The sequence below is a fragment of the Electrona antarctica genome, assembly GCF_951216825.1.
Source record: "Electrona antarctica genome assembly, chromosome: 16".
In the NCBI taxonomy this organism is placed as follows: domain Eukaryota; kingdom Metazoa; phylum Chordata; class Actinopteri; order Myctophiformes; family Myctophidae; genus Electrona; species Electrona antarctica.
In genome coordinates this window covers 19,510,790-19,527,520 of record NC_136797.1, presented here as the reverse complement: position 1 = coordinate 19,527,520, position 16,731 = coordinate 19,510,790, and the positions used below count along the sequence as shown (strand labels likewise).

General features: G+C 47.9%; 2 protein-coding genes across 2 annotated transcripts in view; one reads left to right on the top strand and one right to left on the bottom strand.

Moving 5' to 3' along the window:
- The window catches only part of cacna1bb (calcium channel, voltage-dependent, N type, alpha 1B subunit, b), a gene marked incomplete at its 5' end in the record, with an annotated part of 183,268 nt that overhangs the window by 106,807 nt on the left and 59,730 nt on the right, over positions 1-16,731 (bottom strand). Inside the window, 1 exon segment of the mRNA XM_079523538.1 lies at positions 14,375-14,562. Coding sequence (XP_079379664.1) covers positions 14,375-14,562 — 188 coding nt within the window.
- On the top strand, positions 8,379-11,444 carry LOC306939069 (importin-9-like; the record flags this gene model as incomplete). Its single annotated transcript, XM_079523539.1, has 1 exon — positions 8,379-11,444. The coding sequence occupies one exon, from the start codon at positions 8,379-8,381 to the stop codon at positions 11,442-11,444; it is 3,066 nt and encodes a 1,021-aa protein (XP_079379665.1).

Below are 16,731 nucleotides of genomic sequence, written 5' to 3'. Positions count from 1 at the left end.
TTCCTGATGTGTTTTATAATTGTCTTATCGTCCATCCGTCCGTCCCCCCCGCCCCCCACTCTCCTGACCCACTCCCACCCTCGTGACCTCTGCAGCGAGAGTGCATGTGTGCGTTAGTAAAAAACAACATCTCGTGGACTCGCTGTGTGTAAATTAATGAATACATGTCAGATGCAGACACACTTCACTGCTCTCATGCACAGAGTATACACATCCAGTATGGATGCATACAAAACTGTATGTGCAAAAAATATATATATATAGTATATACTGTATATGCTATATATTTGTGGATGGACTTTATTTGGATAGTGCAGTGTACTGTAGAGTGACAGGAAACGGGGAGAGAGAGACAGGGAGTAGCACGCAGAAAAGGTCATCGGGCTCATGAATCAAACCCACGGCCCTCTGTCAGGCTGTATTATCTTATGTGCATTATTGAGGGGCGCTAGCCCCTCCTATAAACAGCTATAGTGTAGATTCTGTCTTAACACAAACATTAAATGCCATTGACAATGAATGGAGAATTTACGTCATATGTGTCGGCAAATCGGCAAATGTATGTCGGTGGCCACCCTTGGCCAAAAAGGCACCACCATTCTTGATGATGATGTGATGTACGATGATGTACGATGATTAGAGCGCCCCTCACAGGTGTGATTGTTGTACATACGCACAGTGTAAAATAGCTCGAACCAGTGCTGGTTATGTAGTTAGGACCCACGACAGTGGTGTTCGATACGAACTTAACCGGGATGTGGAAACCTCCAATGAAAAGCTCTATAATTTGCTTGGCCAGATATTCCGTCCTATCCAACTGACTCAGGCCAAAGATATTAGAAGATATTCTGCCACCTTAAGTCTCTGACTGTAATCCTTTTATACTTTTTAGTTATATGTGTGTCATAATGACAATGCTATCCAATCGCATATGACGATGACACACGTGTACATCCCTATATGGGGTTCCCACATCAATCCGATGTCAGCATTGGATATTTCCATTATCTCCACATATGGGCCATAAATCATCATCATATGTGGAGATCCAAGTGACAGCCTTTTATCCCCATATATGGAGATCCATTTGAGAGCCTTCGCAACAGCCACCCCCAGATTTCCCATGGAAATATGTAAAATATCAAGAAGGCTTGAACAGTTCGCCCATTGCAAGCGTACCTGGCCCTTGGGCCACCCCATCGAAAGCGTACCTGGCCCTTGGGCCACCCCATCGAAGGCGTACCTGGCTCTTCGAGCCACCGCATCAAGAGCGTACCTGGCCCTTGGGCCACACCATCGAAGGCGTACCTGACTCTTCGAGCCACCGCATCAAGATCGTACCTGGCCCTTGGGCCACCCCATCGAAGGCGTACCTGGCTCTTCGAGCCACTGCATCAAGAGCGTACCTGGCCCTTGGGGTGCTACTACCGTACCATGCATGATGACTGTTCGTCTCCGGTTATGCTCATGGTCATTTCTGCAAGAGTGACCGTCCAGCCTCCTTGCTGGACTACTTCGGTCCCTATGAACCTGGACCTGGTCTGTCAGCTTGCACTTTCATCTCGATATCCTATCGGTGAACAAAGCCTCTGCCGTCCTCCGACTGCTCCGACATCTATGGGAAGGTTGATATAGCTCCGATGCCCTTGCATCATCATGCTGTCCAGACAATGCTCTCATGATATCCACCAGAGCGTTCCGCTTCCGTCCTCCGACTGCTCCAACATCTATGGGAGGGTTGATATAGCTCCGATGCCCTTGCATCATCATGCTGTTCAGACAATGCTCTCATGGCCCTTGCATCATCATGCTGTTCAGACAATGCTCTCATGATATCGCCACATTGCCACCCCCAGATTTCCCATGGAAATCTGTACCATATCTAGAAGGCTTGAACAGTGGACCCCTCAGGCCACCCCAATACAAACATACGGAGGCTTGAACAGCAAACGTCAGCCATTCAGGCCACCCCATTGAGGGCATCCAAGCGTCCCGCTTTCTTCCTTTGATGTTACGGTGGGTCATAAAAACCTCAAGATCAAATCACATGCCACCCATTAAAGGCGTTCCCTGTCAATGGGTCAGAGTCAGCCAACCCATGCAGTTCCAGTTTCTTCTTCTTGTGGGGTTTATTGGCAGTTGGCACAGAATTGTGCATTACCGCCACCTACTGGTTTCTTTCACCATACACTTATCTGTGACTTAAAATCAAACATTGTCCACCCAGTGATCCCATCCCTTATAGTCCATTCAGTTACTCAGACACTTGAGTCTGAGTCCCTGTGAATTCCTCCCTCAGCACACTATCCAGATCATCCCCAGTGACGTCATCGACATTTAAAAACCTTTTTGCTGCTTCCAGTACTTTTGATCCTCTCCGACTTCCTCTTTATTTCCACCGCACAGTTTATTACCATAGCTATAAAGGCTAGGAATTTTGTTTTGTCCATACAGATCTCATTTGCGTGCACATTCCCTTTTTCCACCTGCTGCCTTCTTTCGGCCCCACTCTCTTTACTACATCCTTCCACTTTATTTACAGCTTCCGCATATGACATGCCCCATTCTCCTCTCATCTTATGCACCGTCCTCTCCTTGATCTTCCTTGAGCACTGGGCCAAACCTGCATGATGCTCTCCTCCACAGTGAATACAATTTGCTTTCGCCTCTTTGCAGTCCTCATTGCAGTTGTCTTTCCCACACCTTCCACATACTTTATTTCCCCTGCACACAGCCGCTACATGCCCATACTGCTGACAGCAGTAGCATCTCAGTGGAGCTCTCTCGAAAGGTCTGACATAATAACTCATATACTCCACATATATTCTCTCTGGTATCTCCCCCTCAAACGTTAGACACACAGCGTTACTGTCCTCCCGTTTTCCTTCCTTGAATCGCGTCAGCCTCCTTGCCTCACAAACTCCTTCCACTTCCAAAAACTGTTCACATTTCACTGATAGTGGTACGCCCCCTATCACTCCCTTCTTCCTTCGATTTCCTCCCAAATGAAAAATACTAACTTTCCTCCCCTTGAAGTTCAGTCCGTCCCCTGCCAATGCGTTCTCTGCCTGATCTCTATCCATACAATCTATAATGACCATTCCACTCCTGGTAACTCTTACAGATTTGACCCTGCCAAATATTTCCTCCAAAGCTTTCCCTACCTCTCTTGGATCACCAAACAGCCCGTCAGGCGTCAGCCTGCTCCTTCGCTATCATCTCGACCGCATAACCCTCACTTCCTTCATGGCTTTCTGCCAGGCTTCCTCCTTTCTTTCTTTTGGTTTCGGTGCCCTCTCAGTTCCTCCAAGTCATTGCCTTCCTTGTCCAATTCCTCCACCGATACAGAAGGTGAGTACGCCAGGTAGACCGTCATCCCTCAACCTCCTCAGCCTCCGACGTAACAGAGTCATCACCTTCCCAGTTCCAGTTTGAAGTAACGCCCTTTTGACCGTATCAAGGGTGGTCCACAACTTCGGACCCAGGCTTCTACAACACCACGCCACCCCTTCGGTCCTGGCGTCTATAACACGACGCCGTCACTTCAACCCTGGCGTCTACAACACCACGCCACCACTTCGACCCTGGCGTCTACAACACGACGCCATCACTTCAACCACGCCACCACTTCGACCCTGGCGTCTACAACACGATGCCATCACGTCAACCCTGGCGTCTACAACACGAGGCCATCACTTCAACCCTGGCGTCTACAACACGACACCATCACGTCAACCCTGGCGTCTACAACACGACGCCATCACGTCAACCCTGGCGTCTACAACACGAGGCCATCACTTCAACCCTGGCGTCTACAACACGACACCATCACGTCAACCCTGGCTTCTACAACCCGACGCCATCACTTCAACCCTGGCGTCTTTCAGGGAGGTGATCATGTCCAGTGCTCTCTCTCTCCTGCACATCACCAGTGCTCTATCTCCAGCACATCACCAGTGCTCTATCTCCAGCACATCACCAGTGCTCTATCTCCAGCACATCACCAGTGCTCTCTCTCTCCTGCACATCACCAGTGCTCTCTGGCCCTTGGGCCACCCCATTGAAAGCGTCTCGCCAGACCTTCACCAACTGTGTCTTCCTGGTGAACGAGACCCTCGTCGGATGTTGTATCTTGCTGGTGAACGAGACCCTCGTCGGATGTTGTATCTTCCTGGTGAACGAGACCCTCGTCGGGTGTTGTATCTTGCTGGTGAACGAGACCCTCGTCGGATGCTGTGTCTTCCTGGTGAGCTGGATCCTCGTTGGATGCTGTGTCTTCCTGGTGAGCTGGACCCTCGTCGGATGCTGTGCTGTGTCTTCCTGGTGAGCTGGACCCTCGTTGGATGCTGTGTCTTCCTGGTGAGCTGGACCCTCGTCGGATGCTGTGTCTTCCTGGTGAGCTGGACCCTCGTCGGATGCTGTGTCTTCCTGGTGAGCTGGACCCTCGTCGGATGCTGTGACTTCCTGGTGAGCTGGACCCTCATCGGATGCTGTGTCTTCCTGGTGAGCTGGACCCTCGTCGGATGCTGTGTCTTCCTGGTGAGCTGGACCCTCTTCGGATGTTGTGTCTTGCTGGTGAGCGGGACCCTCGTCGGCTGCTGCATCTTCCTGCTCCTCGTTGGCTGCTGTATCTTCCTGCTCCTCATCGGCTACTGCATCTTCCTGCTTCTCGTCGGCTGCTGCATCTTCCTGCTCCTCGTCGGCTGCTGTATCTTCCTGCTCCTCGTCGGCTGCTGTATCTTCCTGCTCCTCGTCGGTTGCTGTATCTGCCTGCTCCTCTTCGACTGCTGTGTCTTCTGCTCCTCGGTAGATTCCGCCATCGGTGGTATATCCATCGTAGTCTTGATGTCCGAGCCTGCTCTGCTGTCCCAAGAATCGATTCCCATGCCGTTTTAAAGATGAACTCTCCTGTCCTACGCCGGGTCCTTCAATCTCTGCTGGACATGGAAATCCCACAACGTCGGGTCCCTGGCATCCAACCAACTGATGCCCAGAACCTCCGGAGCCCACCTGCTCCGAAGGCGAAGTGTGTCCCACCACTTCGGATCCCTGGCATCTAACCAACTGATGTCCAGAACCTCCGGAGCCCACCTGCTCCGAAGGCGAAGTGTGTCCCACCACTTCGGGTCCCTGGCATCTAACCAACTGATGTCCAGAACCTCCGGAGCCCACCTGCTCCGAAGGCGAAGTGTGTCCCACCACTTCGGATTCCTGGCATCTAACCAACTGATGTCCAGAACCTCGAAGTGTGTCCCACCACTTCGGGTCACTGGCATCTAACCAACCGATGTCCAGAACCTCGAAGTGTGTCCCACCACTTCGGGTCCCCGGCATCTAACCAACCGATGTCCAGAACCTCGAAGTGTGTCCCACCACTTCGGGTCCCCGGCATCTAACCAACCGATGTCCAGAACCTCGAAGTGTGTCCCACCACTTCGGGTCCCCGGCATCTAACCAACCGATGTCCAGAACCTCGAAGTGTGTCCCACCACTTCGGGTCCCCGGCATCTAACCAACCGATGTCCAGAACCTCGAAGTGTGTCCCACCACTTCGGGTCCCTGGCATCTAACCAACTGATGCCCAGGACCTCCAGAGCCCATAGACTCTGGAGGCAAACGTCCAGAGCCCGTAGGCCCTGGGCCCAAATGATGATTGTTGAAGCGCACCTGCTCCACAAGCTATACCACCTGGTGTTGTAACCTCCTGGCTCCTGGGGAATCTGTCCCACCACCATCCTCTAAGGCCTCCGACATCCTGTTACTGACGTACGCCCTAATCCGGCTCGAAGGACCATGTAAAATAGCTCGAACCAGTGCTGGTTATGTAGTTAGGACCCACGACAGTGGTGTTCGATACGAACTTAACCGGGATGTGGAAACCTCCAATGAAAAGCTCTATAATTTGCTTGGCCAGATATTCCGTCCTATCCAACTGACTCAGGCCAAAGATATTAGAAGATATTCTGCCACCTTAAGTCTCTGACTGTAATCCTTTTATACTTTTTAGTTATATGTGTGTCATAATGACAATGCTATCCAATCGCATATGACGATGACACACGTGTACATCCCTATATGGGGTTCCCACATCAATCCGATGTCAGCATTGGATATTTCCATTATCTCCACATATGGGCCATAAATCATCATCATATGTGGAGATCCAAGTGACAGCCTTTTATCCCCATATATGGAGATCCATTTGAGAGCCTTCGCAACACACAGGTTATACTCAGTAAAAGCCTCCGTGCTTATCCATTTGCATCTATGTGTGTTCTAATAAACACTTTTGGTGCAACTTAGACACCCCACACCTGGGGTCTTCGGGTGTTTCGGGTCCGACACCCTCGGGTCAGACACCCTCGTCCAGGCAACCCAGCCGGTACTGATCAGGTCCCGGCTTGTGTCTAAGTAGCTTGTGTGGTCCACGGATCAATCAGCAGCAGCTATCCCGCCTCTAGCTGCTGCTGATTGGCCAGGCCGGAACCCAGTGTACTCTCTGCTGCCCCATCTGGCGGAGTTAGGTTACCGTACACCCATTTTTGGGTGTAAATCGCATTGATAAATGAGGGCCATAGTGCTCAGTGTGAATGGCCCGTCAGGCTGCTCAACAGTGCCACTTTAGGTCACCCAGCGGTATTGCAGCTGTTCGCACCCCAAACAGACACACACACACACACACACACACACACACACACACACACACACACACACACACACACACACACACACACACACACACACACACACACACACACACGGCCAGTCATTGGAGCAATTAGGCACCGCTCAAAAACAGCACGGGCAACCAAACAATTACATGGATGACACAGGCTAAACTAAAGGGTCAAATAAAACTACAGTAGGTAGAAAACAGGGCAAAGACAAAAACATCACAATGGTGTGAAGTGAGGGGCGCTCTTATCATCATACATCACATTCCGTGCTCAGCCAATCAAATTATCACAAATGTGGTACACATTCCGTGCTCAGCCAATCAAATCATCACTATGGGGTACACACAGACACACAAAGCTGGGCATAGGAGGGGCTAGCTAGGGCCCCTCTAAAAGACCCAAGAATAATTAGGCGCAAATAGATAAAGCAACGGCCGTGGGTGGATGATGGGTGGACTGAGCAGACATATTACGTAAAGACAGTGAGTGTTACAAAGGCAGATATGATAAATTGGCAAACGAGAGAAAGAGATGGTATTACGCAGCAGGAGAGAAAAGTTAAGAGGATCGCAGCCGGTGCTGAGAATAAAGCGGTACTTTGTGCCATCACGGCGGTGAGAGTCCATCCATGCTGTTTAGCGTAATGACAGTAAAACCTACACATATCTCAGCAGCGACACAGGGAGAGAGAGGGACTGAACGATGGGGTGGAGGAAAGGAAAGATGAGATGGAGGGAAAGAAGGAATGGGGGGGAAAAGTGTTAAATGATCCACTGAGGAGCCACGTACGATTCGAAGACAGCTGGTGCAAAGTTTGTTTAAAGCAAGCTGTATCAGACAGGAGTAACCGCCAACCAACCCGTTTGCTGCTAATCTTTAAGGATGATGTTGCCATTTTTCAACTTAATCCGCTTAGATCAGTTCGTACGAGCACACACTTCAAAGTGGCACCGTGTTCCTATTATCTGTCTCATTGCCGAAACCTTTCCTCCGGTGATGTAATCGGAAGAAAAGCAGAAATCTCTCTCTTTCCGGATCTCATGGGGAAACAGATTGGCGGTACTTGTATATACGGGTGTTATATAATATACTGTCATAGACCTTTCTCCAAGTACTCAGGTATTGCTAGACTCTCTGTACTCTGCAAGTACTCTGATAAGAGATACTGCACAAATTCCCCAAAAACAAGAAAGGAGCAGTCAGTGAAGCACAACCCTATATTACAATTGGCATGTGTTGGCTGCACAAATTACACAAACATGACATTTGTTCCTTCCACGTTACGTCACAGACGTATATGGAGACTGGTGCTGAACGGTCCAGTGGTTTGCGAGATTAGCTGCGAGATTACCCACGTTGATAAACAAGATGGGGGTATAAATAATGCCGTGGCTTCATCTGGATCTCACATTCATGTAGCCAGTCCGTGATGTCAGTCATCTGTGACGTATCTATAATGTATGACTCCATATTTGGCCATGCTCTCAGCCTGATGCGACTGCCATTGACTTCTATTATAAAATAGTTACCTCACAGACACACACAGATTCACAACCAGAACCTCCCATAGAAGTCTCTGCATACTACAGTGACTGATATTTGTGAGGTTACCAGCTGTTTCACACGCACACGCACACACACACACACACACATACCCAGTGTCCATACCCAGGCTGTGGTGGTGGTGAGAACATGGCAGGGATGAGTGCGGTTGGGGCGGTTCAACAAGGACTGAAAGAGGCTTTGATCGAGACTCTGGAGGCGATCTTGTCGCCGGTCCAAGAGGTGCGCGCTGCTGCGGAGGAGCAGGTCAAAGTGCTGGAAGTGACGGAGGAGTTTGGCGTCCACCTGGCAGAACTCACAGTGGACCCTCAGGGGGCCCTTGGTGTCCGTCAGCTGGCGTCTGTCCTACTGAAGCAGTATGTGGAGACCCACTGGTGTTCCCAGTCAGAGAAGTTCAGATTCCCAGAAACCACCGACAGGGCTAAAGCCGGCATCAGGGAGTTGCTCCCTGGGGGTCTGCGGGAGGCCACCAGCAAGGTCCAGTCCAGTGTGGCGTACGCCGTGTCAGCCATCGCCCACTGGGACTGGCCTGAGGCCTGGCCGCAGCTCTTCACCCTGCTGATGGACATGCTAGTGAGTGGAGATGTAAACGCTGTGCACGGAGCCATGAGCGTCCTCACAGAGTTCACCCGGGAGGTGACGGATGCACAGATGCCACTGGTGGCCCCTGTGATTTTACCCGAGATGTACAAGATCTTTACCATGGCTGAGGTCTACAGTATACGTACTCGATCCAGAGCAGTGGAGGTCTTAACCACGTGTGCCAACCTCATCTGTGCCATTGAAGAGCTTGAAAAGGGTGCAGCTAATGCAGTGATATTACCAGTGGTGCAGCAGTTCACAGAGGCATTTGTGCAGGCCCTTCAGATTCCTGATGGACCCTCTTCTGACTTCAGCCTCAAGATGGAGGTCCTTCAGGCGGTGACAGCTTTGGTGAGGAACTTCCCCAGACTCATGGCGTCTTCTATGCAGCAGATACTACCAGTTGTGTGGAATACCCTGACTGAGAGTGCATCTTTTTACGTGAGAACTGAAGTCAACTGCACAGAAGAAGTGGATGACACTGTTGTGGACTCGGAGGGTGAGGTTCTGGGCTTTGAGAATCTGGTGTTCAGCATCTTTGAGTTTGTAGACACGCTGCTGGAGAACAATAAGCTCAAGAGCACAGTGAAGAAAGCCCTGCCTGAACTCATCTACTATATCATCCTCTACATGCAGATCACTGAGGAGGACATTCAGACGTGGACAGAAAACCCCCAGCAGTTTGTTGAGGATGAGGACGTTGACACCGTCTCTTATTCAGTCAGGATCTCGGCTCAGGACCTGCTTCAGGCCGTTGCTATGGAGTTCCCAAATGAGAGTGCGGTGGCTCTGGCAGCAGCAACGACCAAACACCTTCAGGAGGTGGAGCGGGCTAGGAACAATGGCAATGAGCACTGGTGGAAGGTCCACGAAGCCTGTATGTTGGCCCTGGGCTCAATGCAGACCACCATCACAGAGAATGTGAAGAATGGTCATATCCAGTTTGACATGCACAGCTTCCTGGTCGACGTCATCCTGGCTGATCTCAACCTGCCTGCAGCGTCTCCCTTCCTGCTCGGCCGGGCCCTGTGGGCAGCCAGCCGCTTCACAGCGACCATGTCTCCGGAGCTCATCCAGCAGTTACTCCAGGCCACCGTTAGCGGTCTCCACGACAGCCAGCCCCCCTCCGTCCGCATCTCTGCCATCAAGGCCACCTGGGGGTACTGCGACCAGCTGAAGTTGTCAGAGAGCACCCATGTCCTGCAGCCCTTCCTGCCCGGTATCCTAGAGGGACTGGTGCAGATGGCGGACCAGTCCAGCTCAGAGGTGCTCACACTGATCATGGAGACCCTGTGCATCATGTGTACTGTGAGCACAGCCTTCACCACCAGCGCTGAGAGCAAGATCTGCCCGCTCACCATCAACATTTTCCTTAAGCACAACAATGACCCTGTGTTAGTGTCCTTGGCCCAGGACATATTCAAGGAATTGGCTTGGGTGGAGGGGTGCCAAGCTCCCATGCAGGCTAGACTCATCCCCACCCTGATCAGCATCATGCAGGCTCCTCCCGACAAAGTCCCGTCTGGACTCTGTGCCGCGTCCATAGACATCCTGTCCAGTGTGGTGCGCAACACCAAACCTCCTCTGTCAGAGATGCTGGTGTGTCAGGCCTTCCCGCTCGTGGCACAGTGTGCAATACGCACAGATGATAACACCATTATGCAGAATGGTGGAGAGTGTCTGCGGGCTTACGTATCCGTGGCGCTGGAGCAGATAGGCCAGTGGAGGGATGAGCAGGGGAACAGTGGCATCTGGTATGTTATGCAGGTGGTCAACCAGCTGCTGGACCCCAGGTCCTCAGAGTTCACAGCCACCTTCGTGGGCAGGCTGGTGTCCACACTTATCTCCCAGGCCGGGGCAAAGCTGGTCGACCAGCTGCACCAGATCCTCAGAGCCGTCCTCAGCAAGATGCAGCAGGCCGAGGCACCTTGCGTCATGCAGTCACTCATCATTGTGTTTGCCCGCCTGGTTCACTCCCAACTGGAGCCCCTGTTAGAGTTCTTGTGCAGTCTTCCCGGCCCGACGGGAAAGCCTGCTCTGGAGTTCGTCATGACAGAGTGGACGAGCAGACAGCACCTCTTCTATGGAGAGTACGAGGGCAAAGTCACTACAGTAGCATTATGCAAGCTCCTGCAGCACGGTCTCAACACCAACGACCCACGCCTCCAAGACATCGTCGTCAAGGAAGAGGAGATCTCCAGCCCCGAGGAGGGCATCCGCACGTGCTCCAAATCTGCTAAGAGGTGGACTACCGTTCCGTTGCTCGTCAAGGTCTTCAAAGTGATCGTGAATGAGTTGTCGTCCGTTATAGAGGCCAATGGCAACACGGCCAATGCAGCCGACTCGAGTCAAGATTCTAGCGGCATGTGTGAGGACCAGGAGGATTATGACGATGATGAAGGTCTTTCTGCACTAATCACCTCCAACAAATATGATGATGACTTTTGTGAGGACGACGAGGACAGTGATGCGGATGCGTTGAAGGACCCCATAAATCAGATTGACCTTCAGGCCTACCTCACAGACTTCCTGACACAGTTCTCCCAACAGCCCTGTTACAGCATGTTCTCTGGTTACCTGACTGACAGCGAGAGACGAGCGCTGCGGTCTGTAGGCCTCTAGCTCTGCCTCTTCAACAATCCGCTCTCCTATCAACAAAAGCCCTATCACTTGTATTTTTATGAAGAATTTATGTAACATCAACACAAAGTTTAAAAAAAACCACACTTGTGTGAAGTGAGGGGCGCTCTTATCGTCATACATCATCATACATCACATTCTGTGCTCAGCCAGTCAAATCATCTCAAATTTCTCAAACACAAAGCTGGGCATAGGAGAGGGCTAGGGCCCCTCAAAAAATGTGTATGATGGCTCGAACTGGGGGCAGACATGCACTTATAACTGCCCTGTTTCTCTGTATCTCAATAGGATGAGTTGAAGGACTGAAGACATGAACAATCTTCTCAGAATCTGCTAAAGAAGATTCCAAGGTGGATATTAGGAGGGTGTCTTCCGTGACTTTAACCATTTTGAGGGGCGCAATCCGCCAATCCCCTCCAACGTCTGGCTTTTGAAATTATACGTGATATGGCAGCCAAGTCTATGGACTTTTAATTCTGTGTTTTTCTGTGTTTTTGCTTTTACGTCCAGAGACTCCCGTCCAGCACAGGCTTCAGACACGCCTCCTCAGATCTGAACCCATTTGATTTGGTGTTGGGAACCTGTTGCGACCTATGGACTTTTAATGTTTGTTTAGGGCACTAAACATGACGTCATATGGGAGCCAAGTCTATGGACTTTTAATGTTTGTTTAGGGCACTAAACATGATGTCATATGGCAGCCAAGTCTATGGACTTTGAATGTTTGTTTAGGGCACTAAACATGACGTCATATGGCAGCCAAGTCTATGGACTTTTAATGTGTGTTTACAGCAGTTAACAAACATTGACATCACGTGATGTCAATCATGTGGCAGCCACAGTGGGCGTCCCTGTCTTCACACGAGCTAGCTTTTGGTGTGTGTGTGTACAAACATTGCGTAACACAAACATTGATGACGAAGGTGAGGAATCTCAAGACGGACTGAGATGATGTATAATGATGATGTACAATGATAATAGCGGCCCTCAATTCACACAGGGTGTGATTTTTGAGGGGCGCTAGCCCCATACAGATTTTGTCCCCACACTTCTCATATTTGCTATTGACAATGAAGGGAACATTTACGTCATATGTAGACGAGCAAATCGGCTAACCAATCACATACTGTAAATTCAGTTGTTCATGAGATGATGATGTATAATGATAGGAGCGCCCCTCACTTCACACGGGTGTGATTTTTAAATGACTTAAGACCAAACTTCAGGGATATATAAACAGACCCATTTGTAATTCAACCCATTATTTTTGAGAGGCGCTAACCGCTAAGTGTGACTCATTGTGTGTTATTGTAGAAATTATAAATTATCACAAGATGTATTTATATTGGCCACATGACGTCTCAGGTCAACAATGTTTGTTTAACTGCTGCCCTAAACAAACATTAAAAGTCCGTAGACTTGGCTGGCATACGATTTTTGTTAACTACTTAAGTGCTAAAGACGTTTACAGACGTCTTATCAAATAAAACCGTAGGAGGCCTAGGATGTCTACAGACGTCTTAAGCCTTAAGACGTAAGGCGTTTTATATTGATTAATGTAGGCCCCGAACCTGAGCTACATCCGGCTAGGTCTGGAATGCTAGCGCGATGTATGCGAGCTATGACACGAAAATCTAAATGGCCGCGCCCATTGACTCCTTGTCTATTTACCTTTTTCAGATGCTTATATCTTATCAGCTTCTTCTAAGCATGGCAATATTTTCTCTGACCATATGGTCTATTTGAAGAATTATTGCAATTCAAATAAAATTCACAAGAATGTTGGCATTCCTATTTTGGGAATGTCATTATTGTCAAAATTGTCAACTATAGAACTATAGATCTACAAGCTCTAATGGACGTGAGCCTTTTTTTAAAGCCATTTTGCAAATGCTATACTGTATGGCTTTTTGCGGGTACTTCGCCTGGAAACATTTTGGGAACCCTTGTTTTAGAACAAAAACTTAAAATATTGCACTGAACTGTTAACAGTGCAACTGAAGCAGTCTGGTCTGCATTTAAAGAGAACACATACTGTAAGTCACTTATTACATACACACCTACAGAACTCTCTGACAATAATACTTTGACTTAGAGCTTCTGGGAGAAGCTACGTGCTATTTAGCCTGCATACTGTAGGTCAGAATCTCATTGTCCAATACCTGCTTTTGGCTGCATAGTGGCAGCTGGCAGCGCTGACATTGATTGATATCTAGTGTAATATTCTGTGCAGGTGCACATGAGCTTGGCGCGTGTGTGGCGTGGCGCATGCATGCACACACACAGCGTGCATGTGCCACGAACGAGTACACACCAGATCTCCGATACAATTCCCTAACCATCCAAGCAGAAAGCAAAATGTCACATTGACGCTTTGCTGTGGCGCTCTGCCTAACTGCGCGCACACGCACCCACACACACCCACACACACACACACACACACACACTCACTCACACTCACACTCACACTCACACTCACTCACACACACACACACACACACACACACACACTACTGCCAGACTACTGCCACTACACATAACACAACACAACATAGACTAGTGCTTTTCTTATCTGATGTTATTATATCCATTAACCAGTGGTAGAGCAAAAAAACTTTTATTGCGGCCCATTTGGGACAAAATTATGTGGAGACATATTCGACATTATGAAAGACGGATGTAAACAAAAACAAAAAAAGAAAAAAAAAGAATGTCGAGCGATCAAAATAAGCGGTTTAACGATAAACCCGCCATGCACGGCCGGAGCTGTGGTGTGCTCGGGATGCATGCTGTAATGTAATTTTCCACATGTACCACTCGCTGATGGATAACATCAGATTAGGTTAAGAAAACAGTTAATCTGGAAGGCTCCTCTAAGAGGTTAAGTGGGTAGATAAGGCATAGAGACTCACATTGTAGAGAATCTCCACCCATCCCTCCATGGTGATGCACTGGAACACTGTAAGCACGGCAAACAGGATGTTGTCAAAGTTGGTGATGCCAAAGTTGGGCCCGGTCCAGTATCCTCTGCATGTGGTTCCATTGGGACATGTCCGGGCCGGGGGCTCGTCGCCACACGGCCACTCTGCCATCCTCTCGCCTTGCAAGAGTGGGGAGGGAGAAATGGTTGTCATGTTAAAGGCCAGGGTTCCATTTGTGAACACAAACAAAAATATATACAGTAGGGCATAGCAGCAGATTTCCAAAAATATTTATATAAATGATTTACCATGATTCATTCAACACTTCACAGATCCAAATGTGTTATGGTCGTGATTCAGCAGGATCCTGGATGGTTTGATTCTAGCCTTAAAATGATTATATTTTGGGGGAAATGAATGGGGTCTGGATTGCAATAGCCGATCTTCCTTTTTAGGTAACCCTTCATTTTACGGTACGGTAATTACCAGGTAACTACCAGGTAATTACCTGGTAATAATAGGTAAGTACTTGGTATTATCTGGTAACAACCAGGTAGTAGTTATAAGTATTTACCCATTAATTACCTGGTAATTACATGGTAACTTCCAGATGCATTACTCATTAATTACGATGTAATTACCAAGTATTACCCAGTATGTATAACTATTTACTGTATAATCTCCAGGTAATTATATGGAACTTACCATGGTAAATGACACACTGGTTGCCAGGTAATTACCAAGTATGTTCCTGACAATTACCAGGTATTTATAAGTTTTTACTATGTAATTACCAGCTAACTACCCGGTATTTATAAGTATCTACTCTGCAACCAGGCACGATACCCTGGTTGCAGGTACTATAGGTATGTAGGTACTATAGGTATACCAAGTATTTTCAACAACTACCAGGTATTTACTCTGCTACCAGGCAAGTTACCCAGTAGGTACTAGGTCATTACCAATTATTTTCCTGACAACTACCAGGTAATAACATGGTAACTGTATTCACTGTGTTTACATGGGTACTACCCATGAAACACATGGGTAGTAGCCTACCAGGAAATTACCAGTTGTTACTAGGTAATAAAAAAACTACCATGTAATTACCTGATAGGTACACAGTAAGGAAGGAGGAACTGTACTGTAAAAGGAAGCGTGCTCTATTTCCATGATATTACCATGTACCTACCTGGCAATTGTAGATTATAATCACTGGTAATTTCCTGGTAGGCTACCCATGCCTTTACATGGGTAGTACCCATGTAAACACAGTGATTACAGTTACCATGTAATTACCTGGTAGTTGTCAGGAAAACTACCAGTTGTTACTAGGCAATTCCCTGACAACTACCATGTAATTACCTGATAGGTATCCAGTAAGAAAGGAGGAACTGTACTGTGAAAGGAAGTGTGCTCTATTTCCATGATATTACCATGTACCTACCTGGTAATTGTAGATTATAAATTATAATCTATAATTTATAATCCTCCCCATTACCCATCAGGGTGTATTTTGAACTTTGAACTTTGAACTTTGAATTTTGAACTGGCAAAAACTGTTAATTACCAGGTATTTACTGTATAAATTAACAGGTAAAACCAAGCAAGTTACCGTGTAAGAAAGGTGGAATTGTACTGTGAAAGGAAGCGTGGTTTGTTACAGTGAAAGTACAGGGTAATATTATGGAAACAAACCACGCTTCCTTTCACAGTACAGTTCCACCTTTCTTACATGGTAACTTGCTTGGTTTTACCTGTTAATTTACACAGTAAATACTTGGTAATTAACAGTTATTGCCAGTTCAAAATTCAAAGTTCAAAGTTCAAAATACACCCTGATGGGTAATGGGGAGGATTATAATCTACAATTACCAGGTAGGTACATGGTAATATCATATCATGGAAATAGAGCACACTTCCTTTCACAGTACAGTTCCTCCTTTCTTACTGGGTACCTATCAGGTAATTACATGGTAGTTGTCAGGAAATTACCTAGTAACAACTGGTCATAGGAATGTAGGTACTATTGGTATACCTGGTAGCTGGTAATTACATAGTAAAAACGTATAAAAACGTATAAATACCTGGTAATTGTCAGGAACATACTTTGTAATTACCTGGCAACCAGTGTGTCATTTACCATGGTAAGTTCCATATAATTACCAAGAGATTATACAGTAAATAGTTATACATACTGGGTAATACTTGGTAATTACATAGTAATTACTGAGTAATGTATCTGGAAGTTACCATGTAATTACCAGGTAATTCATGGGTAAATACGTATAACTACTACCTGGTTGTTACCAGGTAATACCAGGTACTTACCTATTATTACCAGGTAA